General features: G+C 35.9%; 1 protein-coding gene across 1 annotated transcript in view; it reads left to right on the forward strand.

Annotated features, from left to right (window-relative positions):
- The window catches only part of DRL1 (KTI12-like, chromatin associated protein), a 161,906-nt gene that overhangs the window by 25,170 nt on the left and 114,515 nt on the right, over nucleotides 1–22,221 (forward strand). Inside the window, exon 2 of the mRNA XM_089821962.1 lies at nucleotides 9,456–9,559. Within this exon, the coding sequence (XP_089678088.1) occupies nucleotides 9,456–9,559 (104 nt within the window). The remainder of the gene's footprint in view (nucleotides 1–9,455; nucleotides 9,560–22,221) is intronic.

Consider the following 22,221-nt stretch of genomic DNA (forward strand, 5'->3'; position numbering starts at 1 on the left):
CATTCATTGAATTGCAGCGATAAAGACACTGTGTTCCAATTTGTTTGCTAAGTTCAATTTATGTCAACAAAGATGTTGATGTCGAACCAAATAAAATGACTTAACAACATTGAGATTTGAAAGTGAGTTTTGTCTTGAATGAAAGAAGGAACATAAGATGAATTCCATACTGTGTAGAAGGAATGTCATTCAAAATAACTAAGACATGATTCATATTTGAAAAGTCACGATTGACAGTGGTTGCTATGGCAGTGAAAACAAATATTATAATCGCCAAGCAAGGTTCGATATATCAATTTTAATTAAATATAAGGGAAGGCAATTTAATGAAAGTTGTGTTTTGGAGAAGTATGTCTAGAGAAGACCCTTCATTTGTGAAGAGGCATGTTCTTTTCGAAAGTGCAGATATAAAAAGAGGACGAACCAAGAATTATAAAAGATTGCATGCAAGGAAGGAAGATTGATATTTGCCTTGATCTTTTTTGATTTGTTGTATATGGCCCCTCATTGAAGCAATTTGCATTGATGTTGATGTACAAATTGTTGCGATAATGTGTGTTGCACATATTGCATAATATTGTTATATTTTATTATTTTATTTTATTATGTAACGTTGCGCCTAGGACCACCTAGACGGACGTGCAACATGTAAAGATTCCCATGGGATATACTTGATGAGTTGTATTTGATAATATTTGATGTAATTATTTAATATTGGGAAAAATAATTAAATGTGGGGTCAGTGGGTTACGTAGCACATGGTTTATGTAATACCACTTGGTAGTTTTGTGGGACTTGCTACTATATAATTAGCCACAAGCGTAGTTGTAGAGACAAGATAAAAAGGGAAAAATGCAAGAGTTGAGCAAGACAAGGCTTGACAGGTTAGCCAAGGGAACATTTGTGAAGATTGGAAGCATGGCATGGGATGTGTGGATTCATGTTTATTCATATGGATTGCTTGGTTGTGACTATGTCTTTCAAGACTTCAATGGTTGTGGCTATGACTTTGAAGGCTTCCATGGTTGTATTGCAATGGTATTTTTGCTGAATAATACATGGTGATAGATGCTTTTTGGAGGCTAGGTTTTTTTTCCCCTTAATGATGGTTTTCTAGGGTATATTTTGTGTCACATTTTTGTGGGTATGTTGTCTATTCCCTTTTATGTGGATTTTAATTGCAAATTTATTTCAGTTCTATTATGGGTTATGTGGAAACAGTTATAATTTTTATTGCAAGTTTCCTTACAAGTGGTATCAGAGCCAGATTATTGGTTTATGTATTGTGGATGTCCTTGATACTACATGGATTCACTTCTTTGAGATGTTGCGAGTGGATTGGTTATAGATTTGAGATTATCTTTTGTAGTGGGAGCTTCTTGGTGTATATGTGGCAGGTATTGCTCTTGAGGCTTGTGATTGTAGGTTACAGATTGGATATGTTGATGATGTGAGATTCACTTGTTATACCTTTTGAGGTATGGATAATTGGATGGTTTGGCATATGTTGATGATGTGAGATTCACTTGGTATACCTTTTGAGGTATGGATAATTGGATGGTTTGACACTTGTTGTGGTTGCTATTTCAGCTATAGATTTTGACAACTACAGATACATGTGATACAGTACAGGGTGGGCTCTAGGGGCATTGCCTCCGTGGGGGTTCCGGGGGTAGCGCCCGCAAAGCCAAAAAATGAAACTACTTTTGTTAAAGGCGTTGATTGCTATTTTCTTATTGGGCGACTTATTCTAGCCCTAATTTTGTAAGCGGCAAAAAACTTGTATAAAATGGCTTAGGGTTAGGGATTATATAATGTATGATGATATTATAACTTTTTGTGGCGGTATTGAGCTGTAAGAGATTGTGGATTCTAATTATTGGATAATAATAATAATAGTGGACTTGCTATTGATGGACGTAGCCCAGGGATTGGGTGAACCGCATTAAATCTGTGTCTTGTGTTCTCTTCTGTGCAATTTATTATTTTGTGAAATTGGTTATATTTGCATGTAATTGTTATTTCTATCTATGGTTGATCCTAACACAAATAAGTATTTTTCTCGACTATTACATTTATCTACTCATTATAGTCTCTCTCTTATTTGTATTTCTATACGTAATATAAGAGCTATCTACCTTGATCTTTTCCTTTCTCTTTAAGGATGTTCTTGTAGGAAAAAGAAGATGATATCGAATTCAGAGGGAGTTTGACACTTTATCAGAGGTAACTTTGAACGAGGAGCTCAGAAGATTGATATAAGATTAAGAGGGAGTTTTACAGAGCAATCTTGGATGAAAAGATAACAAATTGATATCTGTTAATGAGTTCTTATCTGAGAGAAGTTCGGGGTGAAATCCCTTGTTCCATCCTCTGTGCTAAGGCATGACAGATGTCATGTGAGTTACTACATGACTTTGTGGTTACTATAGTAAGGTGGCGATCTTACAATAGTCTAACCTTCTATCATGATGGATATCATATGGATGATGTCCAACAAAATCATGATAGATTATATCTTGCATGGTGGATTAATTTCCTTAAACAAACCATGAATATAATGTCCAATGGTAAGTATCAGTGAGTATACGTGTGCACATACCTTATGGACATTTTGAGTATTTGGTGAATGTCATGCAACTTGATGTTCAAGAGGCGATTGTTCAAAGTACTTAGTTATATCATGCGACTTGATGTTTAGAAGGTTACGACTCAAAGTACTTGGTGAATATCTTGCGTTTTGACATTCAGGAGGCCATTACTCGGAGAACTTGGTGAATATCATGTGATTTGATATTCTAAGGCCGTATATCTAATTGGAAATATCTTATGATCAAAGATATTCTTAATCATGCCATTTTGATATTACATTGAGGTAGTATCAAATCACGTGTTGATCCTTTCTAGCTAAGAGGGAATGTTGATGTTTTTTAAGCTTCAGTCGGATAAATCTTATTAGACAAAACTATTGAAGAGATATATATATATATATATATATATATATATATATAACAAATAATTGTTACTATATTAAATTCATAAATAATGAAACAACGTGTGTTAATTGATAGGCATGTCCCTTTGTCCCATGAAGGGACATGTCTCTCTTTGTCCCATGAAGGGACATGTCTCTCCTTGTCTCTTCCACAATAAAAAAGACGAGATTGCTTCCTTTGGAACACTGAGAAATAATAGACAATTGTTATTACATTTGCAGTGATCCTAAAAGTTAACAATATATATAGATGTCAATATTATGGGTAGTGAGGTACATGCTGTTGGACAAATCAAATCTAATGTGCATACAAATTCTGACGACTGACATGGATCTCTTACACTATTGCTTAGGTGAAGAGTTAGGCGAAAGGGTGGCAGCATTTTTGGCATACAAACTGAATCTGTGAGGAGTTTGCTTGGCAATTTTAGAATGTTGAGGAAAGGCTGAAGCTTTCAACCAATTCTTCTTCCCAAATAATTACGCAGTCAGCCTATAGGCAACTAGTGGGCAGCTTGTTATATATTATAGGCACCATACTTATTTTAAGATATGTTGTGCCTTTCATTTCTAAATTCATGACAAGACCAAGCATAGAACATTGGGCAAAAAGGAAATTGACTTTGGCATTTTGCATAGTACAAGCAGAGGTCCTGGGATGTGCAGGTTTTACAGATTATGATTAGGTATGTCTTGTGGATATCAGAAAATATACTTTTGGATAAGGTTCCAACCCATGTTTGGGTGTAGTCACAGTGACCAGCAAGAAGCAACACATAGTAACTCTTTCCTTGATTAGAGTAGAAAATTGAGGAGCGGTGGAAGGAGCATGTGAGACTTTTGGCCTAGGAGGATGCTTTTAGACATGATGCCATAGACAGTGTGAACACTCGCATTCTGTGACAATCAAGGGGTGCTCAAACTTGCCTAGAATCCAACCATCCGTGACTATACCAAGTATGTTGAAATACATGTCACATCGTTACACTATGTGGAGAAGATGAATCTAGTCTGCTGCAATATTATCCAACAGAGGACCAATTTGCAGACATTCTTACCAAGTCATTGGTTCTTGACAAATTTGTAAAATTCTGTGATAAGCTTGGTGTAGCTAGTAGATTGACCAGTAATGGAGGGTGTTAAAATAAATATTAAATGCAATGGTAATGGTCAATTAGTTATTAGATTATGTCTTTAAAACTCATTACGACTTTAGGATATACTTTATGTTTTATTTCCCCTTAGTGTGTTCTTGTTATCTGTCACATGTTCTTAAGATGAGTTGCCTAACGTGATTTTAATGATTTAGAAGAAGGCCCCTTTCTTATTTATTCAATTAATATCTTGGTAACTAGGTTATCTTTATGTGCTTGATAACTATAACACTGCCACAACATTACTAGGTGTGAGACAACATATACAATGTACTGCAACACCTGCAACATCACAGTCATATGTACACCAACATGCCAACTGCACTTAAATATTTGATAACTCATTGTAATTACCGCAAAGGAGATTGCAGATACTCTTCAAAAAAGGACTCTCTGCAAATGGATATGATCCAAGTCCAAACACAATGAATCGCCTTGTTTTTATCGAACTAATTATTCTTAAATCTGGGCAGATCACACTGTTGAGACCCACTTGGCAACAACATGGCAAGCTGCTTTTATTACTTTGATCCACCAAAGAACTCAATAACTTAAATAAAATCTTAGTCGCTGATTCGTGAAACGAATCCGATTCGGGCACGTGAATCGGATCCATGAATTCAGGATTTTTTTTGCAATTATGATTCATGGAGGATTTGTGTGTGTGCATATATACACACACACACTAAAAACTAAGAGCAATATACATTATTCTAAAACTAAATCATTTCATTGTATGAATCTATGATTCTAGTATGGATCTATGAATATCTAGTATACTTGATAATTGATCTATTTTCAGTATTGTAAAGAAAACCAACACATTCACATTGAATTACTGAATTACAAAATGAGATAGTGAAATAGAGAGCAAATGTGAGAGCAAATGAACTTGCATCATGAACAAAAGGGTCGTTTTTAGGGTTTTAAGCAAATAAAAACATTAAAAAATGCACTTGGGTCGAACTTTTTTTGGTTTTTATATCTTGCATTGCATCGGATCTGTGCTGGATCGTCAGGCTGTGGCTTGCATCCATGAGGATCCGGTCAGGATCGTTTTGATTCTGCCTGTGGATCCGTCAGGATCCACAGTCCACAGATCCTGACGGATCCACAGGTAGAATCAAGGATCCTTCCTGGATCCTCATGGATCAAAGCCCAGATCTGGTTCTGGATTGGATCCAACCTGTATATGACGAATCCAGTAACTAAGAATAAAATATATAATGAAGATATGTTAAATTTTAATAGCTGTTTTTGAAAAGATTAAATTAATTTCATGGTTGTTTTGGCAAACCTGGCAGAGATCGACAGTTGGACTTGTGAGTCTGCTGAAACATGCAGACTCATTGAAACAAGGTCATTGACTTGTTCAGATCTTGAGTCATTACTGAGTCTCTATTGACTGGGGTGACTACCGAGTTACTTGATATGGTTAGAAAGTTGAAACAAAATCATAAGAACAATATGATAGGATCAATGCATGTTCAAAATTATCTTTTGCAACAGCAGAAGTAAAGGGCAGGAAAGTATCCTATCTGCAGTATTTTTCAGAAGTAATTGGTACGAACCCTTACTATTACATGGCATAACCCAAACCAGACAGCAGCGAGCCAGCAGAAAAGTAGGAAACGAGAACAGTCCAATTTTGTAATGATTGTATAATATGTGTGAAGAAAACTATACCAGTAATTTTGTTCTTACCTCAAGCTTATTAGGTCTAATCTCATTGCAAGTTTGAGAAAAAGGTCAAAAGTCAAAAGAGGTGAAAAATTGGAACAATGTATAATATCATTGGAAATAAATTTGCCCATGGGCTTTCCCAAGGGGAGTTTCATATGCCTTATTGATTTTTGGCTTGGCCGTGACTTATATAAGAAAATTTATTTACCATTCCTGTGCCAGATTATCCTGATGACTGGTCAATAAGTTCAACCTTGGAGTTAGATAAAAAAAATAAAACTGTCCATTTTATGCAGAAAAAGTTATACAAACATGCATGCATCACAAAGATTCAATATCTTATATTAGTTATTGAAATTATTCAGCACCTCTTTCAGCTTCAGGAAGTAGTGCAGTTGTTAGCTTCTCATTCAATTGATTCTTACATGCTCCTTTGACGCCTTAACCTCATTGCAAGCCAACATTATTTCCATTATGTTTTAAATATAGAAGATGAGATAAGAAGATCCACTACCTTCCTTTAATGCCTTCTTGAGCAAGGTCAGGAAAGGGATGGCTATTCCAATGACATATGGTATTTGTGGAATTAGAAAATAATTATCTCCCATTGCCCACAAGTGTATCCATGTAAAATCCGATTTGAGATGTGTTGTCGGTAAAAAGTATTATAGCTGATGGGTAGAGTTGTATCCGAAAGGACGCATGATGGTTGAGTCACCCCTTTGGGAAAGTATATGTACATCGTCCGAATAGACTATTGGAGCATCATTATCATTGTATTCGTTGTTTACATACAACTTAAATGAATAAAGTATCTTGTTTTGCTTTACGTTCTAATACCTTAGTGCGATAAGTATCCGTTTACCTTGTATGGTAAAATTTGGCACCGTTGCCCGTTGAACCTGGTATACAAGAGGTGCTATGGAGATTAATGTCGAATTTGCTTAATAAAGATAGGAATAAAATAAAAGACAAGGATGATATACACACAGCATGAGAAGCATTAATTTTAGCACAACAGGCGGAGAGCGCAAACAAAAGTTTCAGCAACTTATCGACAGACACCAGGGGGGTGAAGGAGCACTGACGGAGGGAGTGCATTCACCTAGCAGATCGAGGAGGGCCAAGGAATTGCTCGAAGAAACACAACAGAGATTGATTTTGGTGGAAGAGACAAGGGAGGAGTTCCTTAACTTATAAACGCCGAGGGTAGAGAACCCGCATGGAAGAGAAGGTACCCGCATGACTCGAAGTGCCGAAGGAGCACAAGCGTGGGGTGACCTCTTCGTTGCGGAGACACTTGACGAACGGACACAGGTAGAGAATCAAACAACTTCGCTTGAAGATCCCTTCACATCGGATAACATGTTTGTCCAAAGTAGGGTGGTTTTCTGAAGTAGCGTGGCTATGCAGAACAACGTGGGTACTTAGAACAACATGAGTACTCAGAACAACGTGGGTACACAATAAGCACCATAAATTCAAAAGAAATTAGCAATGGTAGGACCGAAAGAAAAATTGCTGAAGTTTAATAGCGATGGGACGGTCGATCCAATTAGACACTGTAAAACATGTGAAACGATCTGGATGGTGAATGGTGTAACAGACCAAGATGACTGGATCCGATAGTTTCTGGCGACCCTATGGGCTGTAGCGATTGATTGGTTTTTGGATGCCGATCCTCAGAAATTAACTACACGGTTGAATGTCAAGAAAGAATTCATAGAAGAATTCCGACTACTGAGGGATGATAACGAAATAGTAGTGGAAATATACAAAACGAAACAGGGAAAGAACAAAACAATCCGTGTAGATGCAAGAAGGCTGAAGGAGCTAGAGAGGAAAATGGAAAGCCAACTAGCTTAGGGTTAAAGAAAAGGTGGTTTGTTGAAGGGCTACAACCAACATTGAAGAAAAGATGAAAGTTGTACCTCCAGCGTCATACATAGATGCATATAATTGGGCGATGGATCTGGAGAGTGAGCAAAAAATGAGCAAATAGAAAAAAACAAAATCATTGGACTCAAATGATTCTTCTTCCGAAAGCAACAACAACGATGAAGAGTCAAGTAAGAAGGTTCGAGCATTGCAGAAGGACATGTTATAGATGATGAAGGAGTTCAAAAATCTGAAAAAGAATCTTGACTTGGTTGACGGGTAGAGTTGTCTCCAAAAGGGTGCCTGACGGTTGAGTGACCCCTTCGGGAAAGTATATGCACATCGTCCGAATGGACTATTGGAGCATCATTATCATTGTAATTGTTTTTTGCATACTTCTTATATGAATAAAGTATCTTGTTCTGCATTACAATCTAATACCCTAATGTGATAAGTATTTGTTTACCCTGTACGGTAAACAAGATGGTTCAGAGAGCCACCTTTTCAATGTCATTGTTTTAGAGTTTACTTATAACACCTTATAGGGTTTTCTTCTAAATTATCACCACTCTGCACAAAATGAGGAGCTTTGCCTGTCTTTTTGGCCCTTTGACTCAGATTTAGTTGCAAGAAAGCCTTTAGGATAGTGGGGGAGAAGTCGATGTCTTTGAAAACTTTCTTTTATACCTGAATCAACAATTATTTTTGCCAAAGGTCTGAAATAAGAACTTGCATTTCTCTTTTAGCACATTCTCAATCAATCTCTGAATGATCCTATCATCTTCAGTCATCATGGCATTAAATTTTCCTTACTTTTGTAATAAAATGCATGCTCCCCAATCAGCAGGAAAAAGAATGAACCCATCTGAGAGGATACAGAGGACACAAACTTTAGTGTCTATGATATGGATATAGCTTTAAAAGAGGTTATTCTCTGAATGGGAAGAAATATGAAAAACTGCAAAATGCTGAGGAGTTGTTACTTAGGTTATATACTGCCAAAAATGATGCTGTACACTTTCATAAGCATGAAACTATAGGTCCATGTTAATGAAACTCGAAAAAAATGGAATGATTGTATTAACAAATCACATAAATAAATCGAGTTTACAAACACTATAAAAAACATAAACTAAAAAGAAAAGTTGTCCAATTAAAGACAACATCAAAAAATAGGCCAGATTAAGATAACTAAAAATAAAGTCTTAATGACCATTAACCAGGTTCTAGAATAATGAGCTAAATATAGCAAGTACATAGGATAGTAAAAATATTCTACTACCCTCCCTTAATGGTCATTCTAACTACCCTGGAGAAGACTGTATGTGGATGAGTGCTGTTTGGTTAAGGCTAAGCAAATACAAACTACCCCAGAACTTGTCATGCAAAATACTTCAATTAGTCTAACTTCACTTGAGTTGATGAATGGCTTCAGTGAGTAAGGCCAAGGGTACACATAAGATAATCACTTAAAATGCTTCAAATCTAACTATGCTCACAAATCGTTTGTAAATCAGTTACATCCATGGAATGGATTTTATATTTGCAGTTTTTTGTGTTTTGTCGCCATATTATGATATTTGTTTGTCTATGAATCTACTTTGCAACAATACATCATATGCTTAGTAACAAAATATTCCTCCTAAAAAATTATTTGTAGGTTGAGTTGTAATTATTGTCATTTGAAATTTGTCTTTATCTGATATTTAGGGTAACTCTAAATTTTTCTGTTTCATGTTTATCAGATATGCCTTCTGAGAAGAACTTGCGTGGTGTATTGAGATCCGAGGTGGACAGATCTGTTTCAAAAGACAACATAATTATTGTAGATTCATTAAACAATATTAAGGTGGAAATACTGACATCCTTGTCCTGGGCTACATTCAAACTTTATTCTCATGTTTGTTTTGCAAGTTATACTCTTAGGGATTGCTTGCTTTGAGGATTCTCTTTTAAACACTTCTGTTGTTACTGTGTAATATTCTTCATTCATGTTTTGTTGGGATAGGAGATAACAAAATGCATCTATTTATTTTTTAGACTTAATTGATTTTCCATATTAATAATAGCTTGTCGATATGCCACGATTTTTTTAGCTTTATAGTTTTGCCATGCTAATAATAGCTTATCTATATACCATGAAAATCTTTTAGTTTTATATATTTGCTAGATCTGTTGATTCTTCTCTTAACTAAGAATCTTGATGCATAGAATCAGATATTATTTCCTAGATTGAAAGTAGTCATGGTAGCATATAATTTAGTAAATTAATTTCTTGCTGCAGTGTTATTCTTTGGAATTAGGCAGCACCACCTTTTTGGATATTTTCTAGTTCGCTCATGATTTTATAAATCGTTGCTCTCGGATTCCTGATGCCAAAATGTTTGGTTTCAATGCAATGATATTGATGAGGACAAATTCCATACAAACAAATGCCAAATAATTTTGTCTTCAAGGTGACAGGAACTTAAACAGCATGATAGTTACTTCTGTAGCAACACATCCGAAGTGACATAAGCTTCAAGAACAAATAACATAAGAACTGAATGATAATTCAAATGTTCTCTATTTTGTAATACAGTCTTACAAACACAACATGGACACACAAACAGAAACTCTGCCACAACAATACTACTCTGCAAATCTGAAATACAAAATTACATAAGCTAACCTGCTGATGGCTTCCCTACAGCTAATCAAGTAATTAGTGTTATGCTAATGGTCATTTAAGAACATTTAGTTTATTAGGTGATAATTTCTATTTTCTCATTTAGGTAACATAGACTCTCCTGTTAGATATCTAGAATGCTTCTATTTTATTTTTCAGTGAAATATCATTACACGGTATTAAAGCGGGATGATGGGGTTTTATCTATGTTCCCCCGAGTTTCCAGGACTCAAGAATGGAATTTAGAATTCATTTTCAATAACAAGAAGAACAATAACCCACCTTCCAAATTGAAACACACTACTGTCATTTAATTCTAAACCACATTTCCAATTCATTGTAAATGGAGTGATATTAATACAGAAAGGTCCTCTATACAGTTTTGGTCATGATATAGGTTTTTAACAACAAGATGGTGTCTTGATGCAACTTCCAATATTCATCATATCTTCCATAAAGGACCCAGATCAACCCAAGACAAACCGAGCACTGATGTATTGCTAGAAAATGACATAAGGATGCATGTTCTAGTTCTATAATGCACTTTTCAGACTTCCCCAGCACCTTGCAAAGAGTCTGCTATATAATTCTTAGTGTGTAAGGTGACTATAACAGCAATATTAATTCCATGATTCTCAACATTATGTTGTCAAATACTAATAAGAGGGCCCCAAATGGTAGGAATTAACTACCAATTAGTAATAAGCATGTTAGGGTGAACATGGAAGGAGGGGCCCACTTCAAAATTAAAAAAGAAAATGTCCTATAAAAGAAAAATATTTTATAAGTGCTGATGTTGTCTATAAAATCGGGGATGCTCATTTGTCCCAAGGACTTCCAAGGTGTCCCCAACCATCTTTGGGACGTACAAACGTCCCCCAAAAAATTTCCCAAAGTCCTCAAGTTTCCAGGATGTTTCTTGGGAATATTTGGAAAAGGGGGACAGGGTGGGGACATCCGCTAGCCCTCCCAAGTCCCCGAAACGTTTCGTTTTGGAGAGGGATTTTTTTAGGTTGGGGATGCATCCCTGGGTAACATATGGTTTTATAAAATCTAGCAATTTGAAAAAAATTTGTAACCTCTTCTTACCTGTAATTTTTCCAACAAATTGTTTTCCGATTTTTTTAACGAATAAAAAGAAATCGTTGGAGTTTATTGGTTTTTTCTTCTTTGAGTTGGGTTTTTTAGGATTCTCAAGGGTTTGCATTTTTTTCAACCTAGAAGCCATTTTTTGTGTCAAAGGTTTTTCATGACGCTAAGGGTATGAGTTCTTTTCAACCTACAAGCCATTTTTCTATGCCAATGCAGAATGATGATCAAGGTTTCAACCTCAAATCTGGTGTTTTCCAAACTGCTGCTGTCATTTTTTTGCTAAAAGAGAGCCCGCATGACTTATTTCTCTTCGTGTTTGGTCTATAGCTGGTGCAATTTTTTCCTTGTGTTTTTTGTTACTCACACACTAGGGTTCTTCTATGGCCTTTGGCCATCGCCCACGTGATAGCTCATTCTTGCGCCTTTTTTCCTTTGCGTCTTCATTCACACTCGTGCCGTCAAATCCCATGTTCTCTTCTACACATGTGAGACAACACAATTTGTTTTTCCTTGCCCACGTTTCTATAGTTTTTGGCTTGTTTTTTCAACCCCTCTGCAATTTACAAATTTGGTACAGACGTCTACTTGAGTTGTATAGTGTTTAAAAACTAAACGTGGCTTTTTTGGCATTTTTTCTATAAGTCTTGCATTTTTGGTTACTTGGTCTTTGCTTGTGGATTTTTTAAGATTGCGAGAATTGGCTATAACACCCCTATAAACTGCAGTGCACCAGGTAAACTCTTTTAATTTGAGTGGTGACATTTGTGCAACACGTCCTTTGGTACTGCGAGCATTGGTGTGAGATTGAACCTTGTGATCTCATGCTTCAAACATGAATTGTGGGTATTTGGGCACACTTAAAAAATTCTTCATGAAATGTCGCAAAAACGTTGAGCTTTCTTTTTCAAAAATTTGTTGTTTTCTCTTATGATAGATGAGAAGATGTCTCTGTAGGAGCATCTTATGGGAAACGTTGATCAACTGGAGGTCATTGGTGGCAAGATGGAAGAGGACATGGTGGTGAGTACACTAAAGAGTCTACTATGATCCTATGAACACTTTATCGAGATGTTCAACATTACCTCCACTAATGTTGACTTGAAGTTTGATGAGTTGTGCAATAAGCTATTGCAACAAGCTAGGTGGAGACAATAGTTTGGTAGCAAAAAAGACATGGTTAGTGCAGAGCAGGCATTCAGTGCCATAGATAAAGGAAAAGGCATGTCCACTCAGTTGAAAGGACAACACACATTTAAGGAAGGTTCCCGGAAGAATATCTCTTGTTGCTGTTGTGGGAAGCTTGGTCATGTCTATAGGTTCTATAGAGACTAGTTGGTTGATCATGTAATATCCCCAATGAATATTGGCCTGATTTTAACTCAATATAATTTTCCGAACATAAACATATGAAGATGCACTATAAACCAACAATATAAACCAATAGATTCTCTTAAAATACTGTAGAATATGTTACTACATTATACATCAGCAATACAATAACTAGCATTCACAAATCCCATCTTAAACACAATTTTATAGTTAGATTGGAATACTAAGAAAAGAACTTGTAAGCACATGTGAGACACTTGTTGTGATGTCTCCACGGACAATGGGTTTATGTCCACTGTCTACCGGCACGAGGGTCTACATCCTCAAGCTGAAGCTTTCCAAATAACTCTCTCAGGAGAGAAACTGGAATCTGAATTATAAACCAAGCATGAAGAAATGAGCTTCCCTCCGTCTTTTATAGACCCAACTTGTGACTCTTTAGCTTCAGTATTCTTGTCCCTGTCCCTCATGCCACTCATCTCCTATTCACTCCCCTTTAATTAAAATTGGCTTAATAATTTTGTATTAAGTCCTCAAAGGTCATATATTGGATTGGCCTATTAGTTTTTAATGTCTTAGAAAAAAGGGGACATTATAGTCCTCCCCTCTCGAGATTGTTTACCCTCAAACAACTGCAAGCATGCGACCACGATACTTGGGTGCCAACATCATGAATAATGCTTTGACAATCCGCTGCACTACTATGATATGAATGAAGGATTGAGAATTGCAAAGCCATTCACCGTCTTCCCCTAATAACAATACATCAAGCGTGCTAATTGCAGGATCCCAAACCATCCCATGTGCATGTTCAACCAGAAACAACCTGACATGTGCTACCATTATATACAAGAAGATCCTTAACCCGACTGAGAATCTCACTCCAATTGAGATCACACGCACTACTGTGGTCAAAACATTGTGGGAACTCAACTGTGTGCCAACCAACTCCTGGAAACATTACGAACCATGGGAATGTTCCTCCTGGATCCCACAAGCACAAGGGCCATCCACCTTCCCAACTACCTATAATATCTTGCTCCTTTGTGCCCGTAATGGGTGGAGTATCCTAGTTGCTCTACTGCCATAATGCTGGTCCTCTCACTGTATGCACTCTAGCTATATTGCTCGCCACATCTCTATCCAAGGCTGATTTGTAATCAACGTTATGTCCCTTTGTCAAGGCAACAACCTCTTGGTTGCAACAAATATCAATCCGAAACTCTTGACTACTATCAATGAGTGTGCCATCATCAGACTCGAATAGCAAATTCTCCATTATTGAATCAACATCTACTTCAAACAAAGAGTTGTCTACTAGCTGATTGTATCTGAAAATTTAGTATTTGGTCTCTTGGGACAGCTTTCAAAGTCATAAGTTTGCTGAATGCTATCTAGTTCATTAATTACTTCTTGGAAAAACTCTTGCCTCTCTTTACTCTCATGTTCAGTAGTCTAATTTGTGACCCTAACCTGATTTTCTGCTTCATGAAGAACAACCTGTGTATCAACCAAAGCCTCCTAAGTATCCTTAAGTTCCCCGCTGAGCTCCACAATCTCATTCTTTCCTTTACTCAATTGATCAGCATATATTCCAACAACCTTAAGGATATAATCCCTATTGGAAAGCAAGCATAAATAATCTGATTTCGTAGTTTCAAGGCTGTTTCGACTGCTTGCAAGTCAACAACAAGTGAATCTCATGTCACTCCCCTTTGAGCCTTCCTTCGGAGATCCTCAATCGTCTTGTGAGTGTTGTCATAATGTACCAAAGATGCCACCACCACGTCTTCACTAACTTTCAGCTGGTTCTTTAAGGCATGCATCTCATTATTGTCATGTTGATACAAGTAATCCGTCATCTTGGATTGTTCCTCTAAATTTATATCATGTGTATAAGAAACACATGGTTCATCACACCTCTCAAGAATATAATCATAAGCCTCAATTTTGTTGCTCCTTTGATCTGAATGCAAAGGCAAAGCTGCTGCTATGACATCATTCTTATGCAAACATGCTCTTACTTTAAGTAGAACCAACCTTATCAACATGTTTGTCAAGGCTAACCTCCAAATTACCAACGTAGAAACTTGTATGTGCCTTATCCATATTCTTTCCATTGCTGGTCTGATTTACTTTACCTTCCTCCTCACTGTTATAATTCCCATAAAGCCTCATAAGAGCCCCTTTAACTAGTAAACCCATGGAGATCAACTTATTACCTGTCATGCAATCTTGGAATTTGTTGATTCTATGCTTAATTACTTCCTCTGCAAGCTCGAAGGTTGCAGACGTGAGCATCAAATTGAATAATCCTTCGCATTATTTATGTTCCCTCCTCCAAAAAGCTAACAAGGTTATCTGCAACATCTTGCAGATTTTAACATCTGCATAAAAAATTGAGGATATAATGGTGCGCATACAAGTCTTCAGATTTCCTGAATGGTGCTTCCCAATTTCAAACAAGAAGCATTCTGATAGCTGAAGAATTAAATTGTTGCATTCAATATCAATCATAATTTAAATGATTCTCTTCTTTGCCATAATATCTAAAATCTTTACTTTCTTGGCAAAAGTAGGATCTTTGTCATTATGTCATCCCTCTAAGTTTCCCACAATCAATTGTAGAACTTTCCTCAACACATCATCACTATAAGCTGCTATAGGGGCTGTTATTCACACAATCTCACTGAGACATAAGGTAATTGTAGACCTCACATCTTTATGTGGATGTTCTATGAATTCGGGCTGGACCATTCGGGAGCCTACAATTTGCCTGCTCAACTCTGGTTAGATACATTTCTATCACCTCCAATTCCTGGCGAATGGTGTCTAATGAGTTTATGGAGTCTAGTCGCAATCCAACCATATATAACCAGTGTCCTACTTCCATTTCCTTAGGCAAATCTCTTATTTGTTCACCATTAAATGTCTCATTGAATTCTTTTGAGAAAACCCTATGTTTCATATTTTAAATTTTCTAGAAGATTTGTTGGGAGCAGCTATGTAAGGCTGATGTTTTGTATTTCTGACTTTCTAAGATTGACCCCTAAAGGTACTGCCCTTGTTTGCCTCTAAAATTTCCTTTCTCGTGAAGAAAATCAAGTAGTTTTCCTTACCTCTAAGATTGTGAATGTTTATTTGTTTGCGAAAAGTCGGATCTATAATCTGTGTAAGCACTTCAAATGTAAATTCCTAACCTCTAGTTGGCAGCGCAAGCAGAATAAAAGAGCTAGTCTTTTCCCTAGTACAACTATGTTGACATTTGTCAAATAGTGGTCACGTATGCTAATTGTATGCTTCTTAGTTCATGTTCAAGTTTGTAATCAAGGCAGTTTGTTCTACCTCTTATGATTGCCTTTATATCCAGACAGATCCCAACTTCTTAAACCTGATAGTATCTAACCAACTGTAATCTGGAAGTGACTAAAGCACTTAAGGTATTGCCGGCCTTTATTCCTCTGTCAGGTTTTCAAAAACCCCTTCCTCAGTAGGTAGGTATCTAATAATTTTGGTTGAAGTCTCATCTGACTCACTACAACACGAAAAAATCTATATGCTGTGGCTATACAACTGGGGGCTCGTCCTCTAATTTTTGTCAAAACTGTCCTTAACAGATATGAATAGTGTTTACAAAGACGACCATTATAACAGCACATAAATTGCAAACTATGAAAAGACTTAGACACGGTGAACCTTGTTTCAATGACAATCACACATTTTTCTTCAGAAGTAATTATAATTTTTTGGTCTATCTTACGATGTCAAGTGTTCACACTCTGTAGGGAGTTCTGTAGCATTCACCTTAGAACAATTCCTTCTGTTCATAGCTTTAAGAAACTGTTGTAAATGTACAAACAAAAATGTTTTAATCACTCCTCTTATTTGAAAAATGACTTAGAAAGTTTTGCTTCTACAAAAAATTGGAAACATGCAACGCACATCTCTAGTGGTCATCTAATTTCATACTCCCTGAATGATACACCTGTAGCTTTTCATGGCAATGGAGAAATTATCTCAGATACATTTAGAATTGAAAATCTTCCACAACTTCTTCAAATAGATTATTCAGAGCTTCCACTATTACAACTTATTCAATCACCGTTTACACCAATATTTTCACCTTACTCTACACTTTTCACCAAGCTGTGTTGAATTTGTTGTTTTGTTGAACCTGTGTGTGCAACGCCACTTAGATTCACCTGACTTTATCACATAAATGGTTCTTAGTTTCGACATAGAAAACTCCGGCAATAGGTGACACTTCTTGAGTCTAGCCAATCAAATGTTCAAAGGAGAATCTCACAACACTTCTTGTCAAATTTTCAGATCATTTTTATGGTTCTCCTATTACTTGTACCTACTACGATAGTCACCCATCAAGCTTCATTCTGCAATGTAACTACAATCCTCTGACAAAGTTTGCCTGTCTATATCAATTTTTCGATACGATTCTCCTTGTATGTTATTCGCGTCACTTGCAGAACTGCAATTCCTGTAAATGCTATCAATTTCTGACCTCTTGCAAACTGACGACTCTCGACAATGCTTTTTGCATGCAATTTTTCCCTCGCTTCAACTTGTCACCATAAAAGACAACTTTGAGGAATAATATTGTGATGAATTTCTGCCGTACCAAACTCACAAGAAGGAATATTAGTAGGCACTGACAAATTTAATTAAGAGAAAATTCGAAACCAATATGAATCCCACAGCTACGAAATACAATATCATAAGATTTTTTCCCTTAAACAATAATATTAGTTGAGTAAAATATTGTCATCATCATTTCTCTATTCTTCTGCAAACTTTTCGATTCCTCAAACTCCACATAGATGCAAAATGACTCAAACTTCACACGTTGCACAAAAAGAAACCGTTTTGAATTATTTTTATTAGGTGTTGTTTTCTTTCTTTGCTTTTGGCCAGGTTTGTAACGACAATTTTTGTCCGTTTGTAGTTCTAAAAATGGCTCAAACATTCAATTTTTGTGCGTTACATTTCCTTTGCAAGAGCTCGAACCCTCCCGAAAAGTGTAGGTTGTTTGCACATGTTTATAATCTTTCTGTTGCAAATCATCTATGATCAACGCGATTCCTTCCCAACCGATTCTTCTTCTCGCAGCACTCTCCTTAGAGAAAATTAATCAGTAGGCTCAAAACAAATTATAAATTAATTTTCCTAGTATGTGTATGTTGGGTGTCAAAATTTAAAATATTCACTTCCAGATATCTTCGTGACTTCCTAGTGCACATGTACTTAGAAAAACGTTTATCTCCCCTCCTGTTACTTCCGCTTTAGATTGTTTCTGTTGTAATGTGCAGACACCAAATTGTAATCGTTCCTGGCACATATACTATAAGATAGAGGTCTTTAGTTTGACCCTCCACGGAGGTGTTTATAAAATTCACGACAAACACTCTGCAGACTTATGGGGAAATAGTTTTAACATGGACAGCATTGAAGAATAACTTTCAAATGTTGACTTCTCATAAATAATCTTTTTGAATCCCAAAGATATTGCTTTAACATCTCGCACAAAAATAAATCTTCAAAAACGTTGCCAAATCTTGTTTTCGATATATATCACATGCTTTGTTTCAGACACTGCATATAATAGGTTTTTCCACACCAGGGCTTCAGATATATTTGGCTTTATAATATTCCTGCAAATCCTTTCCAAAACACCGAAAATATATCTCCTTACCAATTTGGTTCCATTGATACAAATATTACTTTCAAACCCGTATCTGTAACATGTAATTTTCCTTCAGTTGATTATAATATTGTAACAACTTCACAATTTCTTTTAGAAGATACTGCTATTTCATTGTTTGTCCCAAAAGAAAAAGAATTTACCGAGCTGCAAATACCTTACAATATCATAGGGTGGCTGGATAAACAACTTTGATACCACTGTAATATCCCCAATGGATATTAGCCTGATTTTATCTCAATATAATTTTCTGAACATAAACATATGAAGATACATTATAAACTAACAATATAAACTAGTAGATTCTCATAAAATACTGTAGAATATGTTACTGCATTATACATCAGCAATACAATAACTAGCATCCACAAATCCCATCTTAAACACAATTTTACAGTCAGATTGGAAGGACATGTGAGATACCTGGTGTGACATCTCCACGTACAATGGGTTTGCGTCCACTGTCTACTGGCATGAGGGTTTACGTCCTCAAGCTGGATGAAAGTTGAAGCTTTCCAAATAACTCTCTCAACAGAGAAACTGAAATCTGAATTATAAACCAAGCATGAAGAAATGAGCTTCTTCTCCGCCTTTTAAAGACCCAACCTGTGACTCTTCAACTTCAATATTCTTGTCCCTGTCCCTCATGCCACTCATCTCCTATTCACTCGCCTTTAATAAAAAATTGCTTAGTAATTCTGTATTAAGTCCTCAAAGGTCATATATTGGATTGGCCTATCAATTTTTGATGTCCCAGAAAAAAAGGGACATTACAGATCAGAAGTCCAACTAGGGAGAGTCTCAACAATAGATCTTATGTTGTAGAGCATTATGAATCAATGTTGTATACATTCATGGCCAAATGACTAGAAAGTTTTGTCTTTTGTTAGGGTAGTTAGTAAAATGACCATTAAGCGAGGGTAATAAAGTAATTAATGTTATACTATTGATCATTTAGGAATATTTAATTTATTAGGTAATTTTTATTTTCTCATTTAGATAACTTAGAATCTTTCCTATTAGTTGTTTAGAATGTTTGTATCTTACTTCTTGGTTTTTTTCCTATATGAGGAGACTACGTTGCTTTTGTTAATCACTTAATCATTGAATAATTAAATAATATTACAACAACCACTTGCAAATCCTTCCTAGGCTGCTTTCTTTTCCCATATAGTTTGCAGCCTTTCCCTTATTCTTTGTACAACCCTTCACTTCTTTTGGCTGGCACCTTTTTAAGGTAGACCCACACTTAAAGCTACCTCATTGGTTCAAACCTATCCAACCTCTCGTTTATCCCTTATGCTACCCTTTTTTATCCACCCCCAAGATTTCTTTTTTCATTCAGTTTTGGTGTTTAACAGTTTCAAGAGTGAATTATTTCATTTTGCACAATCTTTGAAAGTTCCACTTGCCACATTGATGCTAACAAAGAAACATTGTGGCTTTCCTTAGAATGACATCCCCACATTTTGCAATTATTTCCCTATAGACAAGTGGAGGGAAAATAATGCCAACTTGACACGAAATATGCGCCTATTCTAGAATTTTTACAAAAAATGTGCCCAATCATGGATTTGTTGTCAAGGCCCTTTGGGTAGACTAACTATGCACCTTTGGGCTCACATAGGTAAGGACATACTAGCTAGTCAAAATGTGGATATCATTTCAACATCCACATGGTATGCCCAAAAGTTCTACCAAAGTTGCATTGGTGTTGGATGAAATATCGCCAAAGGAGTTGTTGGTGTTGAAATCAACAAACAAATTGGTAATAGGATTAATAAGAAGAGAGTCCTTCTATGGATTGTAGGATGTTCACACCTTACTCCAAAGCTTGCCTAAATTGAAGCAAATAAATGGGAAAATATTTTTGGTCGATACCGATGGCCGATTCACTTGGGATGCTTTTGTATCAAATATTTTCATAGCAAGAGTAGGAAAACAAACTAGCAATTAAGGGGATGTTCTTGGATGCAGTCTTTTTGTGCATGTACTAATCTATTTAAACTTTGCTCGCCTTGCACAGCGAAACGAAAATAATTAAACTATAACCTTGTTTAATTTCTCTTTGTTTTGTTATATCTAAGAAAATTTCGTAAAATAGGGATGAAGATTGAATAATTTTAGCCGGCCATGTTGAATGTGTTTTGAAGGGTGCTAATTTTTGTACTATGTTGTCATTTAAATATTTTTTATTAATATTGTTAGAGATTTAAGGCTTTTAAGGACCACAATTTATCACACGTGCTTTTGGAAAAGCCACTTAACAAGATATTTGCTGCATTGGTGTTTTACATCACAATCTATATGATCCATCACGAGGACAGTGTATTGAGATTTAAGATTTAGATCAGTGTTTAAGAACTTAAAATCTAGGATATTGGGTCCTTGCCGTTGGCTCCTTAGTCTAGGTCTGGTTCACATTGTGTCTGAGTCCCAACCCCATTCATTGGGGGTTCAAGCAGGCTATTGGATCTTAACTATAGGTCCAAGATGAAACCCAAATTCTCTATTATTAACTCACCTGTATTGGAAGCAACTAAATTCCTATCTATTTATTACTACCATGCTTCCAATCCACTTGCGTGATGTTATATTTAGAGAAGTGGACCTATCATACCATGAATGTCAAGAAGAGGACTTCAATTAGTCCCATAATGGGCACAAATGCTAAGGAAGATGTAAAGAGACTTCATGAAAAGCTGAAATAGTAAGGGAACTCAATAGAAATGAAATCATCTACATGATAAGGGGGATTAACACGTGACAACTAATAAGTAGTGTAGTTGGATGATTGTGGAAAGAAGCCACCTTTATAAAAAGGACAAATGGCTTGTTTCTATGTTGGGAAGAAAATATACCACGAAGAGCATGAAATCCTTGGTTAGGGACACCCCTCTACATTTGTTGCTGATTATTTGTAAAGAAGGGGAGTCACTATGCCCACAGAACAAATAGCCTTTAGTTACCTCAAAGTATTATTGAAATGAACTAGAAAAATAGTAGAAAAATGTTTATACAACTAGATTAAATTTATGCTAAGTTGAATACAATAGAGAAATGAAATTACTAAATTGCAGGATTGTACAATAAGATTAAATTTTCTAAACTACAAAAGTGAAGAGCATAAAAGTCAACAATTTTATTGTTGAACACATACGCTCTTGGCAAAAATTGACAATGTGTCGTGTGGACCCGTGTGTGCTTATACCGTCGTCTTGTAGAAAATGACCAAAGACTACCTAAATTAGAAATTCTTAGCGCACTGAATTTGCGCATTTGTACATAATGAGAGGGGAAAAATGTTGGGGATTGTATAGCGTTTTTCCTTAGTCAAATTGTAATGGCCCCTTAGTGAAACAAGATTATCTTAATAAATGATATTTTATATAATCTAGTAACAATATTTTATTATTTAATATAGTGAATTTTTATAATAATATTTAATTGTATTTTACTATTTAATTGTTATTAAAATTCTTTTTGGATGAGGGGACATGACAGATGAGATGAAAAACTCACAAGAACTAACATCACCAATTTACATAAACATGATGCCCTCACAAAAATTTATGATCTCCGCTATATGATTAAATATTGAAAAAGAAACCCTTCAAGAAAAATCAACCACCATTGTGAACAATTCGTAAAAATAAGAGCAAATGTACAAAGAAACTTGGATTTTTGAGTCAAAATCTAGAATATT

Source organism: Cupressus sempervirens, chromosome 3, assembly GCF_028749045.1.
Source record: "Cupressus sempervirens isolate cs-2001-9-10 chromosome 3, ASM2874904v1, whole genome shotgun sequence".
NCBI classification, from domain to species: domain Eukaryota; kingdom Viridiplantae; phylum Streptophyta; class Pinopsida; order Cupressales; family Cupressaceae; genus Cupressus; species Cupressus sempervirens.